Source organism: Carcharhinus amblyrhynchos, chromosome 9, assembly GCF_965287045.1.
Source record: "Carcharhinus amblyrhynchos chromosome 9, sCarAmb.v2.hapA, whole genome shotgun sequence".
NCBI lineage: Eukaryota > Metazoa > Chordata > Chondrichthyes > Carcharhiniformes > Carcharhinidae > Carcharhinus > Carcharhinus amblyrhynchos.
This window is the reverse complement of record NC_137332.1, coordinates 87,835,550-87,863,394: the sequence shown is the minus strand read 5'-3', so window position 1 is coordinate 87,863,394 and position 27,845 is coordinate 87,835,550. Positions and strand designations below refer to the sequence as shown.

Sequence of the window (27,845 nt, the reverse complement as noted above, 5' to 3'; positions counted from 1 at the left end):
TAAAAAGCGCTTAGGTGTTTATATGGGTAAGATGGGTATAGAGCAATATGGGCCAAATGTGGGCAATTGGGATTAGTTTAGGGCTTTTAAAAAAAAAAGGTGGCGTGGACAAGTTGGGCTGAAGGGCCTGTTTCCATGTTGTAAACCTCTTTGACTCTGTAATTAAGAAATAACGAGACATCTGGATATGAATTGCTGCATTGGGCAGATGTAACATGAAGGGCTGGTCATGTTTAATTTATTAGAATTCTTTGAGGACATTACAGGCGCAGTGGATAATGGGGAACCAGTGGATGCGGTGCATCTAGATTTCCAGAAGGCATTTGACAAAGTGCAGCCGCACGAAAAGCTGCTGCACGGTGTTATGGGTAATGGGTAAGTAACAAAAAGCAAAGAGAAGGAATAAATAGCTGTTTTTCTGGTTGGCATGATGTGGCGATGCCGGTGTTGGACTGGGGTAAACACAGTAAGAAGTCTGTCAACACCAGGTTTAAGTCCAACCGATTTATTTGATAATAAATTCGTACGCTTTCGAGGTTCCCCTCTTCTCAGGTCATTCATCTGACGAAGAGAGGAACCTCGAAAGCTTGTGAGTTTACTATCAAATAAATTGGTTGGACTTAAACCTGGTGTTGTCCGACTTCTTTCTGGCTGGCAGTCAGTGACTAGGGCTGTGCCTCAGGATTCAGTATTGGGACTGCAATTGTTTACAATTTACACAGATGATTTGGAGTTGGGGACCAAGTGTAATGTATCAAAGTTTGCAGGTGACACTAAAATGAGTGGTAAAACAAAATGTGCAGAGGACACAAAGTTTGCAGAGGGATGTAGATAGTTTGAGAGTGGGCAAGGGTCTGGCGGATGGAGGGCAATGTTGGTAGATGTGGGATCATCCATTTTGGGAGGAATAACAGCAAAATGGGCTATTATTAAAATGGTAAAAAATTGCAGCATGCTGCTGTGTGGGGGGACCTGGGTGACTTTGTACATGAATCACTAAAAGTTGGTTTGCAGATTGCAGCAGGCAACCAGGAAGGCAAATTAAATTTTGTCCTTCATTGTGAGTGGGATGGAATTTAAAGACAGGTTACATTGCAGCTGTATAAGGTGCTGATGAGGCCATGCCTGGAGTATTGTGTGCAGTTTTGATCTCCTTACTTGAGAGAGGATATACTGGAACTGGAGGCAGTGCAGAGGAGATTGACTTAGTTGATTCCAGAGTTGTGAGGTTTGGCTTATGAGGAGAGGCTGAGTAGACTGGGACTATACTCATTGGAATTCAAAGAATGAGGAGGGATCGAATAGAAACATATAAAATTATGAAGGAAATAGATTAGAAGCGGGGAGGTTATTTCCACTGGTGGATGAACCTCGAACTGGGGGAGCAGATTTGCGTAATAGAATAGAATCTCTACAGTCCAGAAGAGGCCAGTCAGCCTGTCGAGTCTGCACCAACTCTCTGACAGAGCATCTTCTCCAGGTCCTCTCCGCTGCCCTATCCCAATAACGCCACACATTTCCCATGGCTAATTCACTGAACCTGATGGACTCCCATAGTCCGTCTTTAGACTGTGGGAGAAAATTGGAGCACCCAGAGTAAACCCACGCAGACACGGGGAGAATGTGAAAACTCCATACAGACAGTCACCTGAGGCTGGAATTGAATCCAGGTCCCTGGCACTGTGAGGCAGCAGTGCTAGGCACTGTGTCACCATGCCGCTCAGACTGAGTTGAGTAGGAACTTCTTCACCCAAAGGGTTGTGAATCTGTGGAATTCCTTGCCCAGTGAAGCAGTTGAGGCTACCTCTTTGAATGTTTTTAAGGCAAAGATAGATTTTTGAATAGGAAAGAAATTAAGGTTTATGGTGAGCAGGTGGGTAAATGGAGGTGAGTCCATGAAAAGATTAGCCATGTTCTTTTCGAATGTGGAGCAGGCTCGATGGGCTAGATGACCTACCCCTGCTGTTAGTTCTTTTGTATATCGTGGTGTTTTCCAGGCGTTGGTACCTGGACTTTTATTGATTCTGGAGTTGAGGGTTGGCTTATGAGGAGAGACTGATTAGACTGGAACTATACTCATTGGAATTCAAAGAATGAAGATTCTTGATCTTTATTGACCTAAATTTGGGTGTGCAGAATAACTATTAACTTCAAAAGGACATAGGTTTGTGAAATGGATGAAAGTTTTGAAATTTAATGTGGAGAAGTTTTAAAGTGATGCAATTTAAATGCAAGCCTGTCTTTCCTTGCACCATCAAATAGGTGACTGGTGGATTTTTTTTATGAAGGGTATGGTTATGATCAGAAATTTACTGCATGGGCATGTGTTGGAGTTAAATGCATTCAAACCTTTCAAAAGGGAATTGTTTAAATAACTAAGAAACAAAAGATTAATGGATTGAGTCTGTTCTCTCTCGAATATAATCCCCTGAAGGTGACACAGTTGAGGTCCTTAAAATGCTGAGGGCAGCACAGTGGTTCGCATTGCTGCCTCATTGCGCCACGGACCTGGGTTCAATTCCAGTCTTGGGTGACAGTCTGTGTGGAGTTTACACATTCTCCCTGTGTCTGCGTGGGTTTCCTCCCACACTCCAAAGATACAGGGGGTAGGTTGATTGGCCATGCTAAATTGCTCCTTAGTGTCAGGATGAGCAGAGTAAATGCATGGGGTTACGGAGATGGAGCCTGGGTGGGATTTGTCATCGATGCAGGTTTGAAGGGCCAAATGGCCTCCTGCACTGTAGAGATTCTATAATTTGATAAAAGGTTTTGATACATTTGATATTGAGGGAATGTTTCTCTTTGTGAGGAGGAGCAGAACTCGAGAGCATCAATATAAGATACCCCCCAAAAAAACACTATAGGAAATTCAGAAGAGTTATCTTTACCTACAGAGTGGTGAGAATGTGGAAGTTGCTCCCACACTGGAGTGGTTGAAGTGAATAGTAGAGGTGTATTTAAGTCCAAACTAGACAAGAATGTGAGGGAGCAGGACAGAGATGGTTACAATGGTAGATTTAGTTGAGAACAGATAGAAAGATGCTCACTGGGAGAATAAACACCAGTATTGACTGGTTGGGCCAAGCGGCCTGTTTGTGCTATAAATGCAATGTTATCCTCTAAGAGAAAGTTTACAAGGCTGTGGGGAAATGGGAATAGCTCAGTTGCTCTTGCAGAGAGTTGCCAGGGATACACCAAGCCCAATGACCTTGTTTCTCTATTTGTCTCACTTCAAAATTTCAAACCATTGGACCATATATACAAAGACGTGAAACAGTAGTGGTGAATGTGAATGTCTTGGACTGAAGGAAGGTATATCATGGAGTTGTCCAGGGGATGGGTTTGGTCACCTGACCCTAATATTTTGTGATTTGGTGTCAAATTTTGAAAATGTTGCTGTGAAGCAGCTTTCCCTATGTTTAAGATGCTGTATAAGTGCAAATTATTATTAATCAGACTAGGAATGCTGGTGAAAGTGCAGATTAAACAGAATTCAGTGGCTGGATGGATTGTCTAAATGTATGATGTTTTACAGATACTTTGTGTGTTTGTGCAGGGAAAGAGACAAACATGGTACAACAACACACTGGCTTCCCGACGTAAGCGATTGACTGCCCACTTTGAGGATCTTGAACAGTGCTATTTCTCCACCAGATTATCCCGTTTGTCAGGTAAAGGTTGTTTCTTCTCTCCGACAGCATAAGTTTCACTTAGCTTTGTATTATATCACTGGGTTTCTGTTTGAATGCTGCACTTTGTTTTGTTCGCTAATGCACCACATCAACAATGACTAGCTCAACAAGACAGAATTTAACCACCTCCTTTTGATATTCAATGGCATTACTATTGCTGTATCCCCAACTATCAACATAATGGGGATTACCATTAACTAGAAACTGAACTGGACTAGCCATATTAATATTGTGGTGTCAAGAGCAAATCAGAGGGTGGAAATTTTTTGGCGAGTAACTCATCTCCTGACTCCCCAAAACCATCTACAAGGCAAAAATCAGGAGTGAAATGGAATTGTTAGGGCACTGGAGCAGAACCTCAAGGTACATTATGAAGCCAGGATTCACCCCTAACAATTTTTCTATTTCACCATAAATCATAGAATCCTAGAATCCCTACAGTGGAGGAGGAGGCCTTTTGGTCCATAGAGTCTGCACTGACCACAATCCCACCCAGGCCCTATTCCTGTAACCCCGTATAATTACCCCGCTAATCCCTTGACACTAGGGTCAATTTAGCATGGCTAATCAATCTAACCCGCACAACTTTGGACTATGGGAGGAAACCGGAGCACTCAGAGGAATCTCATTCATACACAAGAATGTGCAAGCTCCACACAGGCAGTGACCCAAGGCTGGAATTGAACCTGAGTCCCTGGTGCTGTGAGGCAGCACTGCTAACGACTGATGCTTTCCTTCACTGACAAATTCGGGATCTTGTATCATAAAACAAACTTTTATTTAATAATAGTGTTTTTACAATATCTCTAACAAATGAAATAACAACTATTAACAGTTGAACAATATGTAAAAATGAAAAGATGACTTCAGTTTCCAATTAAGCACTGTTTCCATTCCAAATCAGCAACATTCTTACAGATTCAAAAGCCAGTTAAGTACTATTAGCAAGTATAAATATATTTCCTATAATGAGTGGAAACAGCCATGAAGCTTGGAGAGAGATTTTGTGGAGAGAGAGCAGCTTGTAGAACACCTCTATCTTGCAACAAATCCCAGGAAGAACTGAAAAGCTGTTTCTCTACAACCAACTTACTTCCTTATTTAACCACATTAACCTTCCCTCCCTAAACCCTTTTTTGTATAAACAAAAATCTATTTGTTCTATCTTAGTAAACACTACATGGTTAAAATGAGTAATTATCCTGCTCTCTCAGCATCTGAGCTGGTTTCCTCCAGACATACAGACTACCTGCAGCATAAAGCTGAATTTTCAACACAAAAAAACTGCTTCATTAGCAACACTAAAGAAAATTACAGCATAGGAACAGGCCCTTCGGCCCTCCAATGCTGCCCAATTGAACTAAAACCCCCTACCCTTCCGGGGACCATATCTCTGTCTTCTCATTCTCATTATCATCACAGAACACTCTCCACTTGCCTGGATGAGTGCAGCTCAAACAACACTCATGAAACTCAATACCAACTGGGATAAACTCAGGCAGCACGGTAGCACAGTGGTTAGCACTGCTGCTTCACAGCTCCAGGGACCTGGGTTTGATTCCTGGCTTGGGTCACTGTCTGTGTGGAGTTTGCACATTGTCCTCATGTCTGCATGGGTTTCCTCTGGTAGCTCTGGTTTCCTCCCACAGTCCAAAGATATGCAGGTTAGGTTGTTTGGCAATGCTAAAGTTAACTTAGTGTCCTGAGATGTGTAGGTTAGAGGGATTAGTGGGTAAATATGTAGGGATATGTGGGTAGTGTCTGGGTGGGATTGTGCTCAGTGCAGACTCGATGGGCCGAATGGCCTCTTTCAGTGCTGTAGGGTTTCTATGATTCTATGATAAAGCAGCCTGCTTGATTAGCACCCCACCACAAATATTCACCCCCTCCACCACTGATGCACAGTGGCAGCCGAGATGCACTGCAGCAACATATCAAGGCTCCTTCAACAGTACCTTCAAAACCTGTGACCTTTACCACTTGAAGAACAAGGGCAGCAGATACCTGGGAACACCATAGTCCACATATTCCCCTCCAAGCCAACCACCATCCTGATTTGAAAATATATCCCTGTCCCTTCACTGTTGCTGTGACAAAATCTTGGAGCACTCTCCCAAACAGCATGGTGGGTATAGCTACACCACATGGATCACAATGGTTCAAGAAGGCAACTTGGGGGATATTAGGAATAGGTGATGAATACTGGCCGAGCCACGTTCCATGAAAGAATTAAAAATCATTTGGCTTAATCCTGGCAATGGAAGTGACTTTTGCTTGCATGTCTTCAGAAGTGAATTTACTGGAAAACATCAATTTACTGAAGAGCTTTGTTGGTTAAGCAGGTTTCTGATCCACTGTCATCTCATTATAGTCACTTATATTTGTTCTGTTACACCATATGCTTATCTGGATCTTGCTAGAACTGTCCCATCGAGTCTGCACTAACTCTTTGAAAGAGCAATCTACCTATTTCACTCCCTACTTTATCCCTGTAATCTTGCGTTTCTCCTTTTCAGACAGCAATCAAATTCGTTTTTGAATATCTCAATTAAACCTGCCAACACTGCGCTCTCAGGAAGGTTGTTCCAGACTCCAGATACCTACTGGGTGAAAATATTTTTCCTCACATCACTCTGTCTCCTTTGCCCATTATAAAGTCATAGTGGTATACAGTGTGGAAGCAGGCTCTTAGGCCCAACTTGTCCATGCCACCCTTTTTTTTTACAACTAAGCTAGTACCAATTGCCCAAGTTTGGCCCTTATCCCTCTATATCCATCTTACCCATGTAACTGTCCAAATGCTTATTAAAAGATGTGCAGGTTAGGTTGATTGGCCATGCTAAAATTGCCTCTTAGTGTCCAGGGATGCGTAGGTTAGAGGGATTAGTGGGTATAATATGTAAGGATATGGGAGTAGGGCCTGGATGGGATTGTGTTCGGTGCAGACTCGATGGGCTGAACGGCCTCTTTCTGCACTGTAGGGTTCTATGATTCTATGAAAAGACAAAATTGTACCCACCTCTACTACTACCTTTGGCAGCTTGTTCCAGGAACTTGCCACCCTCTGTTTGGAAAAAGTTGCCTCTCTGGACCCTTTTGTAACTCTCCCCTCTCAACTTAAACCTATGCCCTCAAGTTTTAGGCTCTCCTATCTTTGGCAAACGATATTGTCTATCTACTTTATATAACATAGAAAAACTACAGCACAAACAGGCCTTTCGGCCCACAAGTTGCACTGATCATATCCCTCCCCACTAGGCCTACCTATAACCTTCAATCCCTTTAAGTCCCATGTACTCATCCAGAAGTCTCTTAAAAGACCCTATCGAATTTGCCTCCACCACCACTGACGGCAGCTGATTCCACTCACCCACCACCCTCTGAGTGAACAACTTACCCCTGACATCTCCTCTGTACCTACTGCCCAGCACCTTAAACCTGTGTCCTCTCGTAGCAACCATTTCAGCCCTGGGAAATAGCCTCTGAGAATCCAATTCTATTATTATTATCCTATATCCAATTCTATTCTAATTGTTCTATAGACCTCGATAAGATCACCCCTAAGTTCCCAATGCTGCAGGGGAAAAACAAGTCTGAGTATCCAGCCTCTCCTTATAACTCAAACCGTCAAGTCCTGGTAGCATCCTAGTAAATCTTTTCTGTACTCTTTTTAATAATATCCTTTCTATAATAGGATGACCAGAACTGTACGCAGTATTCCAAGTGTGGCCTTACCAATGTCTTGTACAACTCCAACAAGACATCCCAATTCCTAAGGGATGCAAGAAAAAAGAGACAAAAGAACTATACATCACTACTTTTTGTTTCCTATAATTCAGCCAATTTCTCATCCAAGTGCTACTGTCCCATTTATTCCATGAGCTAGAATGTTACTCACAGGTGTGTATGACAGTATATCAGTACCTTTTGAAAATACTTATACACCAAATCAGCAGCATTGCCGTTATCAATCTTCTCTGTTACCACCTCAAAAGATCTAAACATGATTCCCTATTAATGGGCCCATGTTTAATAATCTATTACCTGTCTAAGTGACTATTGATATGGTTCCGAACTACAGTTTGCAGAAGTTTCTCTACCATTGGATTCAAACTGACTAGTCTGTAGTTTGGCATTATCCTTGCACCACTTTTTGAACAAGGGTGTAATTTTCACAATTCTCAAATCCTCTGGCACCACTCGTGTCTATGGAAGAATCGAAGATTATCACCAGTGTCTCTGACATTTCCACACTCGTTCGAAGATACTGAGGGAGGTATCTCATCCGTTCCTTGGTACCTTACCAACTTTAAGTAAAGATAACCTTTCTAACACCACCTCCTGTTTTTCAATTATCAGTTCCTTGAATGTACCAGCTACCTTCTCTGTCATCTGTCTGGGTAGCATCCTCTTCCTTTGTAAAGACAGGTGCAAAGTAGTCGTTTCGAACCTCAACTATGTTTCCTGCCTCCACATGCAAGACTCCTATTTATTCCTATTCCGGCCCTACTTTTTCATAGAATCATACAGTGCAGAAGAGGCCTTTGGCCATCGAGTCTGCACTGAGATGTGAGAAACATCTGAACTCCCACCTAACCCCATTTGCCAGCACTTAGCTCATAATCCTGAATGTTATGGTGTGTCAAGTGCTCATTTCAAAGGATGTGAGGCCACCCGACTCTACCACCCTCCCAGGCAGCACATTCCAGACCGTCATCACCCTCTGGGTAAAAACATTTTTCCCCACCCCACCACCAAACCTCCTGACCCTCACCTTGAACCTATGCCCCCTCATGACTGACCCTTCAACTAAGCTGCTCCTTATCCAATCTGTCCATGTCCCTCATAATCTTGTATACCTCGATCAGGTCCCCTCAGTCTTCTCTGCTCCAACAAAAGCAACCCAAACTTACGCAACCTCTCTCCATAACTTAAATGTTCCATCCCAGGCAGAAATCTGGCGAGACTCCAGTGCAATCACATCCTTTTGATAATGTGGCGACCAGAATCGCGCACACTACTCTAGTTGAGGCCTCACCGAAGGTCTATACAACTCCAGCATAACTTTGCTGTTTTTGTAATCTATCCCTTGATTGATATGCCTTTTTCACTACCCTACGAACATGACCTTCCGCCTTCAGAGATTGTAGACAAATTTCCTTGTATACTTTATCAAATTACTCCTTCCATTTGTATTACCTCTGACTTTTCAGGGTTAAATTCCATTTGCCACCTATCTGTCCATTTGACTATTCTGTCTATATCTTCTTGTCGCTCAAGAGAGACAGCCTCACTGTTAACCACCCGCTCAATCTTTGTGTCATTTGCAAACCTATTAATACAATTGTCACATTGTTAACTATCATGTTTATATAAATGAAGAATAATAGGGGACTCAACACAGATTCCTGTGGTATGCCACTGGACATTGACTTCCAGTTACTGAAGCAGCCCTTCTGTCATCAACTTCTGTCTCCCACAATTGAGCCAATTTTGAAACTGTTTTATCAAATTACTGTTTTTCCAAATAAACTATTTGGCGTGTACTACCCTCATCTGCACATTCGGTCGCATCATAAAATTCATATTTGTTGGGCATGAACTTCCTCTGATGAAACCACGCTGACTATCCATGATGTCTCTCTTTTCCCACCTTTTTATTATTTATATGCTTATTCCATTTTGGGATTCTGTTTTATGTTGACTGCCAGTCTCTTTTTATGATGCTTTGTCCTTACTTTTCTGCTCAGTTCTTTCATTTTGAGGCTTTTCTCTTTACAGCGGAGGAGAATGAGAGGCGACTTAATAGAGGTTTGTAAGATGATGAGGGGGATAGATAGAGTGGATGTGCAGAGACTATTTCCTCTGGTGGATGTAGCTATTACTAGGGGGCATAACTTTAAGGTTCATGGTGGGGGATATAGAAGGGATGTCCGAGGTAGATTGTGTGGAATGCACTACCTGCTGTAATAGTGAAATTGGACACTTTAGGAACTTTCAAGTGTTAATTGGATAGGCACACGGAACACACCAGAATGTTAGGGAGTAGGAGAGCTTAATCTTGGGTTCAGACATAGCTCGGCACAACATCAAGGGCCGAAGGCCCTGTACTGTGCTGTTCTATGTTCTACTTCTCCGTTGTTTTTTTAACGTGTTGTACATGCAGCTCTTCTTTATCATCATTGCTTCTCTATCTCTCTGTCATCTAGGGTGTTCTAGATTTATTTGTCCTACCTTTCTTCTACAGAATATACCTCTTATTGTCAGTTTGCACTATTCCCATCCCAGTCTATATTTGGATAATTGGAGTCCCCATTATATTTATTCTATAATTCTTGCATCTCTTGTAATTTCTTTGCAAATGTGTTGCCTATTTAACCTCTCACTAGTTGGTGGTCTACATCCTACAGCGATCAATGTTATTGCAGCTTTGCATCCCTTACCTCTAGCCTGAGAGATTCTGTCATTGACCCCTCTGGAGCATCCTTGTTCTCTCGCACTGTTATGAAGCGGAGGTTAATTCCCCCCTCTGAGAACTAGTGCTTAACCACTCAGAGTGGAGCTGCTGGTGTTGGACAGAGGTGGGGCCCAGGTTGGAGTCCCAATTATTACCAAATAACTGATTTATTTGGTATCATGAACTTACGGAGCGCTATTCCTACATCAGATGAGTGAAAACGAAATAGACTCACCTGATGAAGGAGCAGCGCTCCGAAAGCTCGTGATACCAAATGAACCTGTTGGACTTCTTACTGTGCTCAGAGTACCTCGCCTCATAATCAGTTGAGTGTGAAGTGGTAATACCTATTCTTCAGCAACTGTTAATGGTTAAATCAAAATAATTTCCTGACACATACTCTGAAATCAACAAGGAACAATTTATCTAACTAACTGTGAACAACTTAATCAAACTATTAACAAACCAAATAAAACACTATTCTAATGGATAAATACAATTCCCACTTATTGACAACTCTGCCGATTGTCTCGCCTCTTTCACTACTTTGAATCTGATGACTGTCTCTCCTCTCTTGCTGCTTTCAACAGACTGTCTGTCCCTTCTTACTGTTTTCAATCTGACTGCCTCTCCTCTCTATCTTTTTTGAAAGGTCTAATACAGATGGGAAATATACTGTAAACGGCAGAACCTTTAGGAGTATTGATAGGCAGAGGGATCTAGGTGTACAGGTACACAAGTCACTGAAAATGGCAACGCAGGCAGAGAAGGAGTCAAGAAGGCATACGGCATGCTTGTCTTCATCAGCCCTGGCATTGAGTTTAATAATTGGCAAGTCATGTTGCAATTTTATAGATCCTTAGTTAGACCGCACTTGGAGTATAGTATTCAGTTCTGGTCGCCGCTCTAACAGAAGGATGTGGAGATTTTGGAGAGGGCATAGAAAAAGATTTACCAGGATGTTGCCTGGTATAGAGGGCATTAGCTTTGAGGAGAGGTTGGAGAAATTTGGTCTGTTCTCACTCGAATGACGGAGGTTCATGGGTGGCCTGATAGAAATCTACAAGATTGAGAGCATAGACAAAGTGGATAGTCAGAAGCTTTTTCCCAGGGCGGAAGAGTCAATTACTAGAGGACACAGGTTTAAGGTGCAAGGGGCAAGGTTTAAAGGAGATGTATGAAGCAGATTTCTCCACTTGCTGTATATTCAGCATCCCAACTGCTTCGCCCCTTGGCCAACTGGCTCTCACCGGATGTTGTTTCCAATCTCCTGATCGCCTCTCTGCTCGTTGTCATCCTGACACTCTTTTCAATCTCCTGACTGTCTCTCCACTCTCCCTGTTTTCAGTCTCCCTTCTGCCTCACCTGTCATCTTGCAGTCAGTCTCTTGACTGCCTGTCTTCTTGAGCTCTTGTCTCATTGAGTCTGCACCAACAATAATCCCACGCAAGCCTTGTCCCCGTAACCCCATGTATTTACCCTGTTATTCCCCATGACGCTAAGGGACAATTTAGTTGGTCATTCAATATAAGCAGCATATCTTAAGTGTGGGAAGAAACCAGCGCACCCGGAGGAAACTCTCTCAGACACAGGGAGAACGTGCAAAATCTACATAGTTACCTAAGGCTGGAATTGAATCCAGTTCCCTGGTGCTGTGAAGCAGCTGTACTAACCACTGTGCCATATGACTCCCATTTCCTCTCCTGCTGTTTTCAATCTCCTGACTGCATCTCCTTTCAAGCTGTGTTCAGTCTCCCAATTGTCCCTTCTCACACTGTTTTCTACCTCCTGACTGTCTCTTCTTTTGCTATTTTCAATCCTGACTGTTTTCAATCCTGACTGTTTTCAATCATGCTGTTTAGAGCTTCTGACTACCCCTCCACTCGCTGTTTTCAATTTCCCAATGTCACTTTTTTCATTCTCCCAACTGTTTTTCCGCTTGCTGTTTTCAATCACCTGCCTGTCTCTCTGCTTGCCTATTTCAATCTCTTGACTGCTTCTCCTCTTGCGCTGTTGTCAATCTCCCAGCTGTGTTGCGACTCACTGTTTTCAAACTCTCAGCAACCTCTCCACTCGCTGTTTTCAATCTCCCAATTTTTCATCACTTGCACTTTTTTTCAATCTCCAGACTGCCTCTCGACTCTCATTGTTTCCAATTTCCCAGCTGTTTCTCCTCTTGGACTATTTTCAACCTGGCAACTGTCTCTCCTCTCTCCCTGCTTTGAATCACTCAGCTTTCTTTTCTCGAGTGCTGTTTTTACTGTCCTGATTGTCTCTCCTTGCATGCTATTTTCAGTCTCTCGACTGTCTCTCTGCTCAGTTTTTATTCTGTTGGGCTTATAATTGTGTCATACAATATAAGGCGAAGAATTTGGACTGATGCATTTCATTACACATTGCAGATGAAACCAGATCAGTCAATCAACTGGAAGAATTTCAGGAGTGCCTTTCAAAGTTTACACGATACAGCTCTGTGAGACCTCTGGCCACCCTCTCCTATGCCAATGACTTGTACAATGGTTCAAGTATTGTATCAAGGTGAGACATGGCAATGCTTTGAAATGTTTTTCGAATTGGGAACTCTGTATCTGTTTGTACGATGGGATTAATCCTGAGAGTGGTCATACTGAAGTTAGCAGTCGCAGCATCCACACATGGTAGGTTATAGTCTCCGGTTGACTCCTGTTGTTTTTAGATCTTGACTGATCCTTCTGATGATTCATCCACATCATTAACAATAGCGTCCATTGTTTGAGTTCACCATCCTCTTTCGTTTAAAGTCCGTGGAATGGATTGTCTTTCCTTTGTTCCTTTCTATCTATTCAGTCATAACCTGCAATAACTTCTCTCTGCCTATTTCTGTACGGTTCACTCAGCTGTCTTTGAAACATATATCCTTGGACTCCTTCATTTCTACATCTGTACTGCTCCTGGATAACAGTATCTGAAAGCGCAACTTTCATTTTGTCGAGTACACAAAGGACACTGAGCTCTCACCATCATCCCTCCATTTTTCTACTATCTCAAAATGTCGAGACTGCTTCTTTGACATTCCAGCACCTCATCAGCAGAAAATCCTTCACCAAGTTGGGATAAACTTAGTGTTTTCAGCCCCTTCTGTAATCTCTGCTCCCTAGCCCCAGGACCGAGATGAGGAAAACCTTGTTCACTCAGAGTTGTGAACCTGTGGAATTCTATGCTACACAAAGATGTTGGGACTAGTTCATAAGATACATTCGAGAGGGAGCTTGCAGCTGAAGGGATCCAGGTAATGGAGAGAAAGAGGGGGTGGGATACTGAAAGTAAATAATCAGCCATGATAATATTGAATGGGGGCATAGGCTCAAAGGGCCGAATGGCCTGCCCCTGCACATATTTTCTGTGTTTCACCTCATGTTCTCTTCCCCTCCCTGGCAACTGTCCAAGCCTGAAGCTTTTATGTTGTATTTTACCTCAAATTGTTAAAAGGTTGGTAAAAGCAGTAGGGACCTAAAAGGGAATTTACACAATGAAGCAGGGGGCATGGCTGAGGTATTAAATGAACACTTTGCATCCGTCTTTACCAACGAGGTAGATACTACCCAGGACATGGCAACAGACAAGGAAACTGTCTGGAGAATGGTTTAAAGTTGATGAGGAGAAAGTGTTGAATAGACTGTTAGTGCTGAAAGTTGATAAGGCACTGGGACTGGATGAAATACATCCAAGGATATTGAAGGAAGTCAGAATGGAAATTGCAGGGACATTGGCCATTATCTTCCAGTCTTCTCTAGATTCAAGGAAGGTACCAGAGGATTGAAGAATTGCAAATGTTGTACCCTTGTTCAAATAAGGTTGTAAGGCTTTACAGATCAGTCAGTTTAACTTCAGGAGAATTTTACAGTAACTTCATTGCAGTATTAATGTAAGACTTACTTGTGACTAATAAATAAACTTTAACAGTAGTGGGGAAGCTTCTATAAGCAATTATTTGGGATAGAATTAGGAATCAAGTGGAATGTGAGTTAATTAGGAAGAATCAGCATCAATTTCTAAAGGGGAAATTGTGTTTCATTTGCTGGAGTTTTTTGAGGAGGTAACAGAATGGTTGATGAGGGTAATACTGTTGATGTGGTGTGCGTGGACTTTCGGAATATTTTTGATACTGGCAACACGACAGAAGTGAGAAAAGACATAGCTCGTGGAATGAAAAAAAGCAGCAATCTAGATACAAAATTGGCTGAATAATAAGGAGAGAGTATTGATCAATGGATAATTTTCTATGTTGCTGGAGGCAACATAGCACAGGAACAGGTCCTTCGACGCACAATATTGTGCCAAACATGATACCAAATTAAACTAATCCCTTCTGCATGCCTTTGGTCCATATCTCTCTGTTCCTAGCATAATCATGGGCCAAATGGCCTCTTTCTGCTCTGTAGGATTTCTATGGTTTCTATTTAAAAGCTACTTAAATGTCCTGTTCTATCTGCCTGCACCATCACCCATGGCAGCACGTTCCAGACACCTACCACTCTGTAAAAAAAATTTGCCCTTCCATCTCCTTTGAACTTTCTCCCTCTCACCCAAAGTGCATTAGACATTTCAAATTTCAACTCTAGGAAGATGATTCTGACTGTCAACCGTGCTGGTTGTGGAACGGGAAGCGGGGAGGGGGCGGTGTGTGAGCAGGGGAGAGCAGGTCACTCTTCTGCCCATGTCTTAACCTGCCCAAAGTCCTGTTTGCCCCTCACTCCTGTATTCATTGATATGCCAGTTGTGCATCATCTCAGTTTGAAAATCTCTGTCCTTGTTTTCATATCATTCCGCTCAAGAAATAGAAGCAGTGCCTTGAAGCCTGCCCCAACCATTCAATATGATAATGGCTAATCTATGCCAAGACTTATTCACTGCACAGAATCTTCAACCGTTGCTATACACTAGATACATCGATGACATTTTCTTCCTTTGGCCTCATGGTGAACAATCACTGAAACAACTATATGATGATATCAACAAATTCCACCCCACCATCAGACTCACCATGGACTATTCCCCAGAATCAGTTGCGTTCTTGGGCACACACATCTCCATTAAGGACAGTCACCTCAGCACCTCACTGTACTGCAAGCCCACAGACAATCTCACAATGCTCCACTTCTCCAGCTTCCACCCTAAACATGTTAAAGAAGCCATCCCCTATGGACAAGCCCTCCATATACACAGGATTTGCTCAGATGAGGAGGATCGTGACAGACACCTCCAGATGCTGAAAGATGCCCTCATAAGAACAGGATATGGCGCTCGACTCATAGATCGACAGTTCCGATGCGCCACAGCGAAAAACCGCACCGATCTCCTCAGAAGACAAACACGGGACATGGTGGGCAGAGTATCCTTCGACGTCCAGTACTTCCCTGGAGCAGAGAAGCTACGACATCTTCTCCGGAATCTTCAACACATCATTGATGAAGACGAACATCTCGCCAGGGCCATCCCCACACCCCCACTTCTTGCCTTCAGACACCACGCAACCTCAAACAGACCATTGTTCGCAGCAAACTACCCAGCCTTCAGGAGAACAGTGACCACAATACCACACAACCCTGCCACAGCAACCTCTGCAAGACATGCCGGATCATCGACATGGATACCATCATCACACATGAGAATACCATCCACCAGGTACACGGTAAATACTCTTGCAACTAGGTCAACGTTGTCTACCTGATACGTTGCAAGAAAGGATGTCCCGAAGCATGGTACATTGGGGAGACCGTGCAGACGCTACGACAACGGATGAATGAACATCGCTCGACAATGACCAGGCAAGACTGTTCCCTTCCTGTTGGCGAACACTTCAGTGGTCACGGGCATTCAGCCTCTGACCTTCGGGTAAGCATTCTCCAAGGCGGCCTTCACGACACACGACAGCGCAGAGTCACTGAGCAGAGACTGATAGCCAAGTTCCGCACACATGAGGACGGCCTCAACAGGGATCTTGGGTTCATTTTGCACTATCTGTAACCCCCGTGACTTGCCTGAGTTTGCAAAACCTCACTTACTGTACAGTCTGGAGACAATACATATCTCTTAACCTGTGATCAGTGCTCCTTCCACTCATATTGTCGGCCACTTTAGGACTTGAACAGCAGGTTAGGTGTAAAGACTCGCATTCTAATCAGTAATCTGTAAACTGTCTGTGCTTTATATGCTCTGTCTGAGGCCAGAACTCTCCATTCACCTGACGAAGAGGGAAACCTCGAAAGCTAGTGAGTTTACTATCAAATAAATAGGTTGGACTTAAACCTGGTGTTGTCGGACTTTTTACTGTGTTTACCCCAGTCCAACGCCGGCATAGCCACATCATAATCTATGCCAGCCTCAGCTCCTTTTCTGTGCCATTTCCTCTAACCCTCTTCCTCGATCTATGAAATAATTCCAAATGTTGATTGGAACCTTTATAGGTTGAACAGTTTGGATGGGACACTTTTTGTACAGTATGTGCAGGAGAGTTTCCTGACACAATATGTGGATAAGCCGACAAGAGGTGGGGCCACATTGGACTTGGCATTGGGTAATGAACAGGCCAAGTGTTAGATTTGTTTGTGGGAGAACACTTTGGAGATAGTGACCACAATTCAGTGCCCTTCGTTATTGCAATAGAGAGGGAAAGGGTCACACGGCAGGGCAAGGTTTATAATTGGGGTAGGGGTAATTATGATGCAATTAGGAAAGAATTAGGGAGCATAAGATGGGAACAGAAATTGTCAAGTATGGGCACAAATGAAAAGTGGAGCTTTTTCAAGGAACAAACACTGCATGTCCTTGATAGGTATGTCTCTGGCAGGCAGGGAGGAAATGGCCGAGTGAGAGAACCAAAGGAGGTTGAATGTCTTGTTAAGAGGAAAATGGAAACGTATGTAAGGATGAAAAAACAAGGTTCAGTTGGGTCGCTTGAGAGTTACAAGGTAGCTAGGAATGAGTTGAAGAAAGTGCTTAGGAGGGGGCATGAGAAGTCCTTGGCGGGTCGGATCAAGGAAAACCGCAAGGCTTTTTACTCTTATGTGAAAACTAAAAGAATGACCACGGTGAGGTTAGGGCTGGTCAAGGATAATAGTGGGAACTTGTGCATGGAGTCAGAAGAGATAGGTGAGGCGTTGAATGAATATTTTTCTTCAGTGTTTCCTAAGGAGAGGGGCCATGTATTTGAGAATGAGTGCGTGATACAGGCTGATAGGATGGAGGAGGTAGATGTTCTGAGGGAAGATGTATTAGCAATTTTGAAAAACCTGAGAGTCGATAAGTCCGCTGGGCCAGATGGGATACATCCTAGGATACTTTGGGAGGCAAGGGATGAGATTGCGGAGCCTTTAGCTTTGATCTTTGGGTCCTCACTGTCCAGACTGTGCCAGAGGACTGGAGAGTGGTGAATGTTGTTCCTCTCTTCAAGAAAGGAAATAGGAATGACCCTCGTAATTATAGGCGAGTTACTCTTTCTTCAGTGGTCATTAAGTTAATGGAAAGGGTCCTGAGAGATAGGACTTATGACCATTTGGAGGGATGCAGTTTAATCCAGGATAGTCAGCACAGTTTCGTGAGGGTTAAGTCCTGCCTCACAAATTTGATTCAGTTCTTTGAGGAGGTAACTAAGTGTGTAGATGAAGGTAGAACAGTTGATGTTGTATACATGGATTTTAGTAAGGCGTTTGATAAGGTTCCCCATAGTAGGCTCATGAAGGAGGTGTGGGATAGAAGGAAATTTGGCTAATTGGATAAATAACTGACTGTCTCATAGAAGACAGAGGGTGGTGGTGGAAGGAAAATTTTCAGACTGGAGGCCAGTTACTAGTGGTGTACCACAGGGGTCAGTGCTGAGTCCTCTGCTATTTGTGATTTTTATCAATGACTTGGAAGAGGGGGCTGAAGGGTGATTTAGTAAATTTGTGATGACACCAAGATTGGTGGAGTAGTGGAAGAGGTGGAGGGCTCTTGCAGGTTGCAAAGAGACATTGATAGGATGCAGATCTGAGCTGAAAAGTGGCAGAAGGAGTTTAACCCTGATAATTGCAAGATGATTCATTTTGGTAGGACAAACTTGAATGTGGATTACAGGGTCAACGACAGGGTTCTGAGGAATGTGGAGGAACAGAGAGATCTTGGGATTCATATCCACAGATCTCTGAAGGTTTCCACTCAAGTGGATAGAGCCGTGAAGAAGGCGTGTGTTAGCGTTTATCAACAGGGGGCTTGAGTTTAAGAGCCATGGAGTTATGCTGCAACTATACTGGACATTAATGAGACCACATTTGGAATAATGTGTTCAGTTCTGGTCACCTCACTGTAAGAAGGATGTGGAAGCATTGGAGAGAGTGCAGAGGAGATTTACCAGGATGTTGCCTGGTTTGGAGGGTAGGTCTTATGAGGGAAGGTTGAGAGAGCTGAGGCTTTTCTCTTTAGAGTGGAGGAGGATGAGGGGCGACTTAATGGAGGTTTATAAGATGATGAGAGGGATGTGCAGAGACTATTTCCTCGGGTGGATGTAGCTATTACTAGAGGGCATAACTATAAGATTCATGGTGGGAGATATAGGAGGGATGTCCGAGGTAGATTCTTCACCCAGAGAGTGGTTGGGGTGTGGAATACACTGCCTGCTGTGATAGTGGAGTCAGACAGTTTAGGAACTTTCAAGTGGTTATTGGATAGGCACATGGAGCACACCAGAATGATAGGGAGCGGGATAGCTTGATCTTGGGTTTGGACATAGCTCGGCACAACATTGAGAACTGAAGGGCCTGTATTGTGCTGTACTGTTCTATGTTCTAATTATCCACTTCCACTTCAAACACGTCCAATAATTCAGCCTCCAACACCCTTTGGGGTCGAAAATTCTACCATTTCTACCTCAATGTCAATTGTGTTGAAGAATGCTACTTCTGAAATTGCTCAGACTTTGCACTTGTACTTTGTTAAAGCTGATCTGTAAGTACAGTGACCCTTTCTGAACGTGATTGATTCTTTTACTCCACACACAAGACTTTCTTGATCAAACTAATGTCATTTTCTTTGCAGCATTGAATTTGACAGAGATTGTGACTTCTTTGCCATTGCTGGTGTGACAAAGCGGATCAAGGTGTTTGAGTATGGGACTGTGATCCAGGATGCTGTGGACATTCACTACCCAGTCAATGAAATGACCTGCAACTCCAAAATCAGGTCAGAACATTCACTAATGCAAAAGCACAATACTTCAGATGTTGCAAATTTGAACTCGAAACAGAAAGTGCTGGAAGTACTCAGCAAGTTAGGTAGCATTTATAGAGAATGTGTTAACATTCAGTTGTGTGATCTTCCATCAGACCAATGTTAGAAATATAAGCAATTTTGACCAAATAAAAGGGGTGAGAGTGGGAAGAAGAACAAATGGGAAGATGTGTGATAAGATGAAAGTATAGTGGTTAAAGGGAAGCAAAGCAGTAGGTTAGCATGTGAGGAGGAAGTTTCAACTACATTGAAAATTAGGAAAAAAAGTTAAAAGGAGATCAGAAGATGTTATTAATACATGTGTTCAAAAACCAACATAAGGGCACTTCACCTGAACGCTCATAGCATTTGAAACAAGGTACATGAGTTGACAGATAAATCATCGCAAATGAGTATAATTTAGTAAACATTACAAAGACATGTTTGCAGGATAGTCATTACTGGGGATTAAATATCCAGGGGTATCAGACTCTTCGGAAAGACAGACAGGAAGCTAAGGGAGGTGTTGTAGTTCAGGTATTTAAGGATGACATCAAGGTAGTAATGAGAGATGAGGTTGAATCCATTTGTGTGAAAGTTAGAAATAGTAAGGAGAAAAAGTCACTACTAGGCGTAGTCTGTAGGCTGCCAAATAATAACATGGTATGGTGAACAATAAACAAATAAATAACTAATGCATAACAGTACGGCAATTATCATGGGAGATTTAAATCTACATGTTGATTGGTCAAACCAGGTCGATCAAGACCATCTTCACGGAGAGTTCATTGAACGTCTCCCTGATAGTTTTCTCAAACAATATGTAATGGCACCTATGAGGGAGCAAACTATCCTAGACCTGGTCCTGTGCAATGACACAGGAATAATTAAAGAGTTAGGAATCTTCTTGGAAGGAGTGATCGCAGTATGGCTGAATTTAAAATACAGATGAAACGTGAGAAGGTAAAATCCAATACCAATGCGTCGTGCTGAAACAAAGGAGACTACAGTAGGATGAGGGAGGAGATGGCTAAGGTAGACTGGGAGCAAAAACTTTATGCTGGGACAATTGAAGAACAGTAGAGGACTTTCAAAGTGATTTTTCACACTGCTCAGCAAAAGTTTATACCACTTACAAGGAAGGACTGTAGAAAAAGGGGTATAGTCAACCAAGGATCTCAAAGGAAATAAAGGTATACAAAGTGGCAAAGATTAGTAGGAAGCTAGAGGATTGGGAAGTCTTTAAAGTTTGCAGCCATGAAAGAAAGTAAGATTTTGAGTAAACTAACTTGGAATATAAAAAAGATAGCAAAATTTTCCACAGATATATAAAACGAAAAAGAGTTGCTGAGGTAAACATTGGTCCTTGAGAGAATGAGAATGGGGATTCAATAAAGGGAAATGAGGAAATGGCCGAAGCATTGAACAGGTATTTTGGGTCAGTCTTCCCTGTGGAAGACACAAATAACATTCCAAAAATTGATGACAAAAAGGCTATGGCAGGTGAGGACCTAGAAATGACCATTGTCACTAAAGTAGTAATGTTTGGCAAGCTAATAGGGCAAAAAGGTAGACAAGTCTCCTCACTCTGATGGAACGCATCCCAGGGTACTAAAAGAGATGGCAGGGAAACAGCAAATTCACTTGTGGTAATTTACCAAAAATCACTAGACTTTGGGGCAGTTTCGGCAGATAGGAAAGCAGCAAACGTGACACCACTGTTTAAAATAAAGGCAGACAAAAGGTGGGTAACTATAAGCCTGTTAGCTTAACTTCTGTAGTGGGGAAAATGATTGAATTTGTCATGAAGGAAGAAATAGTGAGATAGTAATTGTCCCATTGGAAGATGCAGGTCATGTTTAACTAATTTACTGGAATTCTTTGAGGACATTACGAGTGGTCAACAGGGAACCGGTGGATGTGGTTTATCTGGATTTTCAGAAGGCATTCGACAAGGTGCGATTTTCAAGTTTGCTGATGACACTACTGTAGTGGGTTGGATCGCAAGCAATGACGAGACAGTACAAGAATGAGATAGAGAGTTTAGTGAACTGGTGAGATGACAATAATCTCTCCCTCAATGTCAACAAAACAAAGGAGATCGTCGTCAACTTCAGGAAGTGTAGTGGAGAACATGCCCCTGTCTACATCAATGGGAACGAAGTAGAAATGGGTGAGAACTTCAGGTTTTTAGGTGTCCAGATCACCAACAACCTGTCCTGGTGCCCCCATGCCAACACTATAGTTAAGAATTCCTACCAATGCCTCGACTTTATCAGAAAACTGAAGAAATTTGAAATGTCACGTAATACTCTCAGCAATATTTATAGATGCAACATAGAAAACATTATTAAGACTGCAAGAAGCTACAAAAGGTCATGAATGTAGCCCAATCCATCATACAAACCAGCCTCCCATCCATTGACTCTGTCTACACTTGCTGCTGCCTCAGCAAAGCAGCCAGCATAATTAAGGACCCTACGCACCCCGGGCATACTTTATTCCATAACCCTCCGTCGGGAAAGAGATAGAAAAGTTTGAGATCACATACCAACATACTCAAGAGCAGCTTCTTCCTTGCTCCCATTAGACTTTTAAATGGACCTACCTTGTATTAAGTTGATCTTTCTCGACACCTAGCTTTGACTGTAACACTGCGTCTGTACTCTTTCGTTTCCTTCTTGATGAACTTTGTCTATATAGCGCGCAAGCAACAATACCTTTTCACTGCATACTAATGCATGTGACAGTAATAAATATAAAAGACTGAGGGTAGCAGTGGAAGGGTGCATTTCTGAATGGAGGGCTGTGACAAATGGCATTCCTCATGGATCAGTGCGGGGATCTTTGCTGTTTGTAATGTATAGAAATGATTTGGGGAAAAATGTAACTAGATTGATTAGTAAGTTTGTGGACGACACAAGGGTTGGTGGATTTGCAGATTGTGATGAGGGCCATCAGAGGATACAGCAAGCTATAGGTCGGTTGGAGGCTTGGGTGGAGAAATGGCAAGCTGGAGTTTAATCAGCCAAATTGAGGTAATGCATTTTGGAAGGCCTAATACAGATAGGAAATATACAGTAAATGACAGAACACTTAAGAATTTTGATAGGTAGATGAATCTGGATGTACAGGTAGATAAGTCACTGAAAGTGGCAGTGCAGGAGGAGAAGGTAGTCAGGAAGGCATACGGCATGCCGGCCTTCATTGGCCGGGGCATTGAGTTTAAAAATTGGCAAAAGTCATGTTGCAACTTTGTAGAACCTTAGTGAGGCCACACTTGGAATATAGTGTTCAATTCTGGTTGCCACACTACAGAAAGATGCGGAGGCTTTGGAGATGGTACAGAAAAGATTTACCAGGACGCTGCCTGATACGAAGAGAGGTTGAAGAAACTTGGTTTGTTCTCACTGGAACGACGGAGGTTGAGGGGTAACCTGCTAGAAGTCTACAAGATTGTGAGGGACCTGGACAGAGTGGATAGTCAAAGCCTTTTCCCAGGGTGGAAGAGTCAATTACTCGGCGACATAGATTTAAGGTGCGAGGGGCAAGGTTTAAAGGAGATGTACTAGGCAAGTTTTTTTTTTACACGGAGGGTAGGGGGTGCCTAGAACTCGCTGTCGGGGGAGGTAGTGGAAGCAGATACAATAGTGAGTTTTAAGGGGCATCTGGATAAATATATGAATAGGATGGGAATAGAGGGATATGGTCCCCGGAACGGTAAGCGGTTTTAGTTCAGTCAGGCAGCATAGTTGGTGCAGGCTTGACAGGCTGTAGGGCCTGTTCCTGTGCTGCAATTTTCTTCGTTCTTTGTGAATAAATCAAAAGCAAAGGTGAATTAACTGAAGGGGAACTTGAGAGTAGGGCCAGTAAGACTCAAAGAACTGGCAGAGTGTGGTTGCTGATCAAAGAAGACCTGGTGGACTGAAGTGCATTTGTTTCAGTTCAAGAGGTGCAACAGGTAAGGCAGATGCAAATAGAGCTTAGATTAGCACTTGGAGCAATGATATTGTTACTATTACAGAGACTTGGTTAAGGAAAGGACAGAATTGGCAGCTTAACATTCCAGGATATGGCAGGATGAAGGGGATGTAAAAGGGATGGGTAGATGCACAAGTGCAGCAGGCGACGGTGCAGAGGGACCTCGGGGTCCTTGTGCATGAGTCGCAAAAACCCAGTTTGCAGGTGCAGCAGGTGGTCAGGAAGGCGAATGGGATGCTGGCCTTCATAGCGAGGGGGATTGAATATAAAAGTAGGGAGGTCTTGCTGCAGCTGTATAGGGCATTGGTGAGGCCGCAGCTGGAGTACTGTGTGCAGTTTTGGGCACCGCACCTGCGCAAAGATATTTTGGCCTTGGAGGGAGTGCAGAGGAGGTTTACTAGGCTGATACCGGAGTTGAGGGGGTTGAGCTATGAGGAGAGGCTGAATAAACTGGGCTTGTACTCGTTAGAGTTTAGAAGAATGAGGGGAGATCTCATTGAGACGTATAAGATGATGAATGGGATGGATAGGATAGAGGTGGAGAGACTCTTCCCGCTCAAAAAAGACAGTAGGACTAGGGGGCACAGCCTCAAGATAAAAGGGGGGCGGTTTAGAACGGAGTTGAGGAGGAACTTCTTCACTCAAAGCGTGGTGAATCTCTGGAATTCTCTGCCCGTTGAAGTGGTGGAGGCTGCCTCGCTAAATATTTTTAAGATGCGGGTTGATGGGTTTTTGATAAGAGAGGGGATTAAGGGTTATGGGGAGAGGGCAGGAAAGTGGAACTGAGCAGCGACAGATCAGCCATGATCTTATTGAATGGCGGGGCAGGCTCGAAGGGCTAGATGGCCTACTCCTGTTCCTATTTCTTATGTTCTTAAGAAGAAGATCATAGCTGTACTGCGTTAGGACACCTAGGAGGGCCCATACAATGAAGCAATATAGAAACATAGAAAATAGGAGCCCTTCGAGCCTACTCCGCCATTTATTATGATCATGGCTAATCATCCAACGCGTTGGCCTAATCCTGTTTTCTTTGATCCCATTTGTCCCAAGTGCTGCATCCAGCACCTCTTAAACACATCCTATGTTTTGGCATCAATTACTTCCAATGATAATGAATTCTACAGGCTCATCACTCTTTGGGTGAAGAAATGTCTCCTCACCTCAGTCCGAAATGGTCTATCCTGAATCCTTAGATTATGACCCCAATTCCTAGACTTTCCCACCATTAGGAATATCCTCCCTGCACCTACACTGTTTAGTAAGAATTTTATAAGTTTCTGAGATCCCTCCCCCTGCCATTCACCTGAACACAGTAAAAAGTCTGACAACACCAGGTTTTAGTCCGACCGCTTTATTTGATAGTAAACTCACAAGCTTTTGGGTTAGTCCCTTCGTCAGGTGAATGGAGAGTTCTGGCCTCAGAACTCTCCGTTCACCTGACGAAGGGACTAACCCGAAAGCTTGTGAGTTTACTATCAAATAAAGCGGTCGGACTAAAACCTGGTGTTGTCAGACTTTTTACTGTGTTTACTCCAGTCCAACGCTGGCATATTCACATCATTCACCTGAACACCAGCCAAAACAATTGTAACCTAGTCAATTTCTCCTCTTACATCAGTCCCACCATCCCCAGAATTAGCCTGGTAAACCTTCGCTGCACTCCCTCGAGAGCAAGAACATCCTTCCTCAGAAAAGGAGGGCAAAACTGCATACAATACTCGAGATGTGGTTTCACTGAGGCTTGTGTAATTGCAACAACACACCCCTGCTCCTATATGCGAAACCTCTCGCAGTGAAGGCCAACATTTTGCCGCCTTTAGACCATTTGCCGCCTTTACTGGCTGCTGGACCTTTATGCTTATCTTCAGCGATCGGTGCACAAGGATACCCAGGTCCCACTGCACATTTCCCCCTCCCAATTTGCAGCCGTTCAGGTAGTAATCTTCCGTCTTGTTTTTGTTTTCAAAGTGAATAACCTCACACTTATCCAAATTATGTTGCATCTGCCATTGATTAACCCACTCACCCAACCTGTCCAAATCATTCTTAAGGATCTCTGCATTCTCGTCACAATTCACCCTCCCCGCCAACTTGATATCATCTGCAAACTTTGAGTTGTTACATTTTGTTCCCTCATCCAAATCATTAATATATATTGTGAATAGTGAGGGTTCCAGCACCAATCCCTGTGGCGCCCCACCTGTCACTGTCTGCCAATTTGAAAAGCATCCTTTAATTCCTACTCTTTGTTTGCTCTTTGCCAACCAGTTTTCTATCCATCTCAATACACTTCCCCAAATCGCAAGCATTTTAATCTTGCATGATAATCTCTTGTGCGGGACTTTGTAAAATGCTTTCTGAAAGTCCAAATATCCCACATCTACTTGTTCCCCCTTGTCAACTCTACTCATTACACCTTCAAAGAATTCCAACAGATTTGTCAAACATGATTTCCTTTTCATAAATTCATGCTGACTCTGTCTGATCTTGCCACTGCTTTCTAAATGCTCTGCTCTAAAGTCCTTAATATTAGAGTTGAGAATTTTCCCCACCACCAATGTTAAACTTACTGGTCTATAATTCCCTGCATTCTCTCTACCTCCCTGTTTGAATTTTGGAGTGACATTAGCTATCCTCCAATCTGCAGGGGCTGTTCTAGAGTCTATAGAATACTGGAAGATGACCCCAATGCATCCACTATATCTGGAGCCACTTCCTTAAATACTTTCGATGTAGATTATCAGGTCACGGGGATTTATCTACCTTCGATGCCATCAATTTTCCCAGCATGATTTCTCTACTAATATTGATATCTCCCTCAGTTCTTCCTTCTCACTAAATCTTGCATTCTCCAACACTTCTGGCATTTGATTTGTGTCCTGTTTTGTGAAGACGGAACTGAAATATGTATTCAGTTGCTCGGTCATTTTTTCATCCCCTATATGGTAGAGCTCAGGAATAGGAAGGGTATAATCACAATGTTAGGGGTTTACTATAAGCCTTCCAACGTCAAGCGGGAGAGAAACATGTAAGCAGATTTTGGCAAGGTGTAAAAGTAACAGGTGTTGTGGTGGGTGATTTTAACTTTCCCAGTATTGACTGAGACTTGCTTCATGCTAAGAGCAAGGATGGGGCAGAGTTTGTAAGGAGCATCCAGGAGGGCTTCTTGAAACATTATGTGCAACTAGGGAAAGGGCCGTACTGGACCTGGTATTGGCGAATGAGCTCAGCCAGGTGGTCAGTGTTTCAGTAGGGGAGCAGTTCAGGAACAGTGACCACAATTCAGTAAGCTGGTACAGATGGATAAAACTAAGTGTAGTCCTCGGGTCAAGGTGCTAAACTGGGGGAAGGCTAATTACAACAAAATTAGGCAGGAATTGAAGAATGTAGATTTGGGGCAGATGCGTGAGGGCAAATCAGCACCTGGTATGTGGGAGGCTTTCAAGTGTAAGTTGATAGGAATTTAGGACCGGCAAGTTTCCCTAAGTTCATAACAGAAAGGAGCAGAATTGGGCCATTTAGTCCATTGAATCTGATCAGCCATTCGATCATGGCTGATATGCTCCTCATCCCCATTTTCCTGCCTTCTCATAACCCTTCAATCCATTACCAATGAAAAATCTGTCTAACTCCTCAAATTTACTCACTTTCCCAGCATTCACTGCGCTTTGGGGTAGCGAATTCCACAGATTCATATCCATTTGAGTAGTTTCTTCTCAACTCAGTTTTAAATTTGCTACTCTTTATCCTAAGACAATGACCTCTTGTCCGAGAATGCCCCTCAAGAGGAAGCATCCGCTCCACATATACTTTATCCATACCTTTTATCATCTTGTACACCTCAATTTGATCTCCCTAATTTTTCTAAATTCCAGAGTGTCACCTGAAACTATTCCATCTCTCTTCTTACGACAAACCCCTCATCTCTGAAATCAATCTAGTCAACCTTCTCTGAACTGCCTCCAATGCCACTATATCTTTCCTCAAAGAAGGGGACCAAAACTGCACAATACTCCAGGTGCGGTCTCATCAATGCCTTGTATGGTTGCCATAATACTTTCTCACCCTTATATTCTGTCCCTTTAGCTATAAATGCCAACATTCCATGTGCTTTCTTTTTTTATCTGCTGTACCTGCATGCTCGTTTTCTGCGATTCATGAACAAGGACACCGAGATCCCTCTGCACCGGAGCACCTTGACGTGTCTGCCCATTTAGATAATAAATTGCCTTCCCATTTTTCTAACCAAAATGCATGACCTTACACTTGTCCGCATTATACTCTGCCACATTTTGGCTCACTGTCTGAACCTATCTATATCCATTTGTAATGTTCTTATTTCCTATTGCAACTTACCATACCACCTATTTTTTGTGTCATCTGCAAATTTGGTTATAGCACTTTCTATCCCTGTATCCAAGTTGTGAAGGATAGGTTTGGCAAGTTTCGGGAACCTTGGATAATGAGAAACATTGTGGAGAAAGAAGCAT

The 27,845-nt window shown here is 43.1% G+C and overlaps 1 protein-coding gene across 2 annotated transcripts in view; it reads left to right on the top strand.

Annotated features, from left to right (window-relative positions):
• Window positions 1-27,845, top strand: part of cop1 (COP1 E3 ubiquitin ligase) — a 165,575-nt gene that overhangs the window by 86,528 nt on the left and 51,202 nt on the right. For both annotated transcript variants that reach the window (XM_080196059.1, XM_080196058.1), the window contains exons 10-12: window positions 3,557-3,671; window positions 12,552-12,687; window positions 19,201-19,344. In XM_080196059.1, the coding sequence (XP_080052185.1) occupies window positions 3,557-3,671; window positions 12,552-12,687; window positions 19,201-19,344 (395 nt within the window). The remainder of the gene's footprint in view (window positions 1-3,556; window positions 3,672-12,551; window positions 12,688-19,200; window positions 19,345-27,845) is intronic.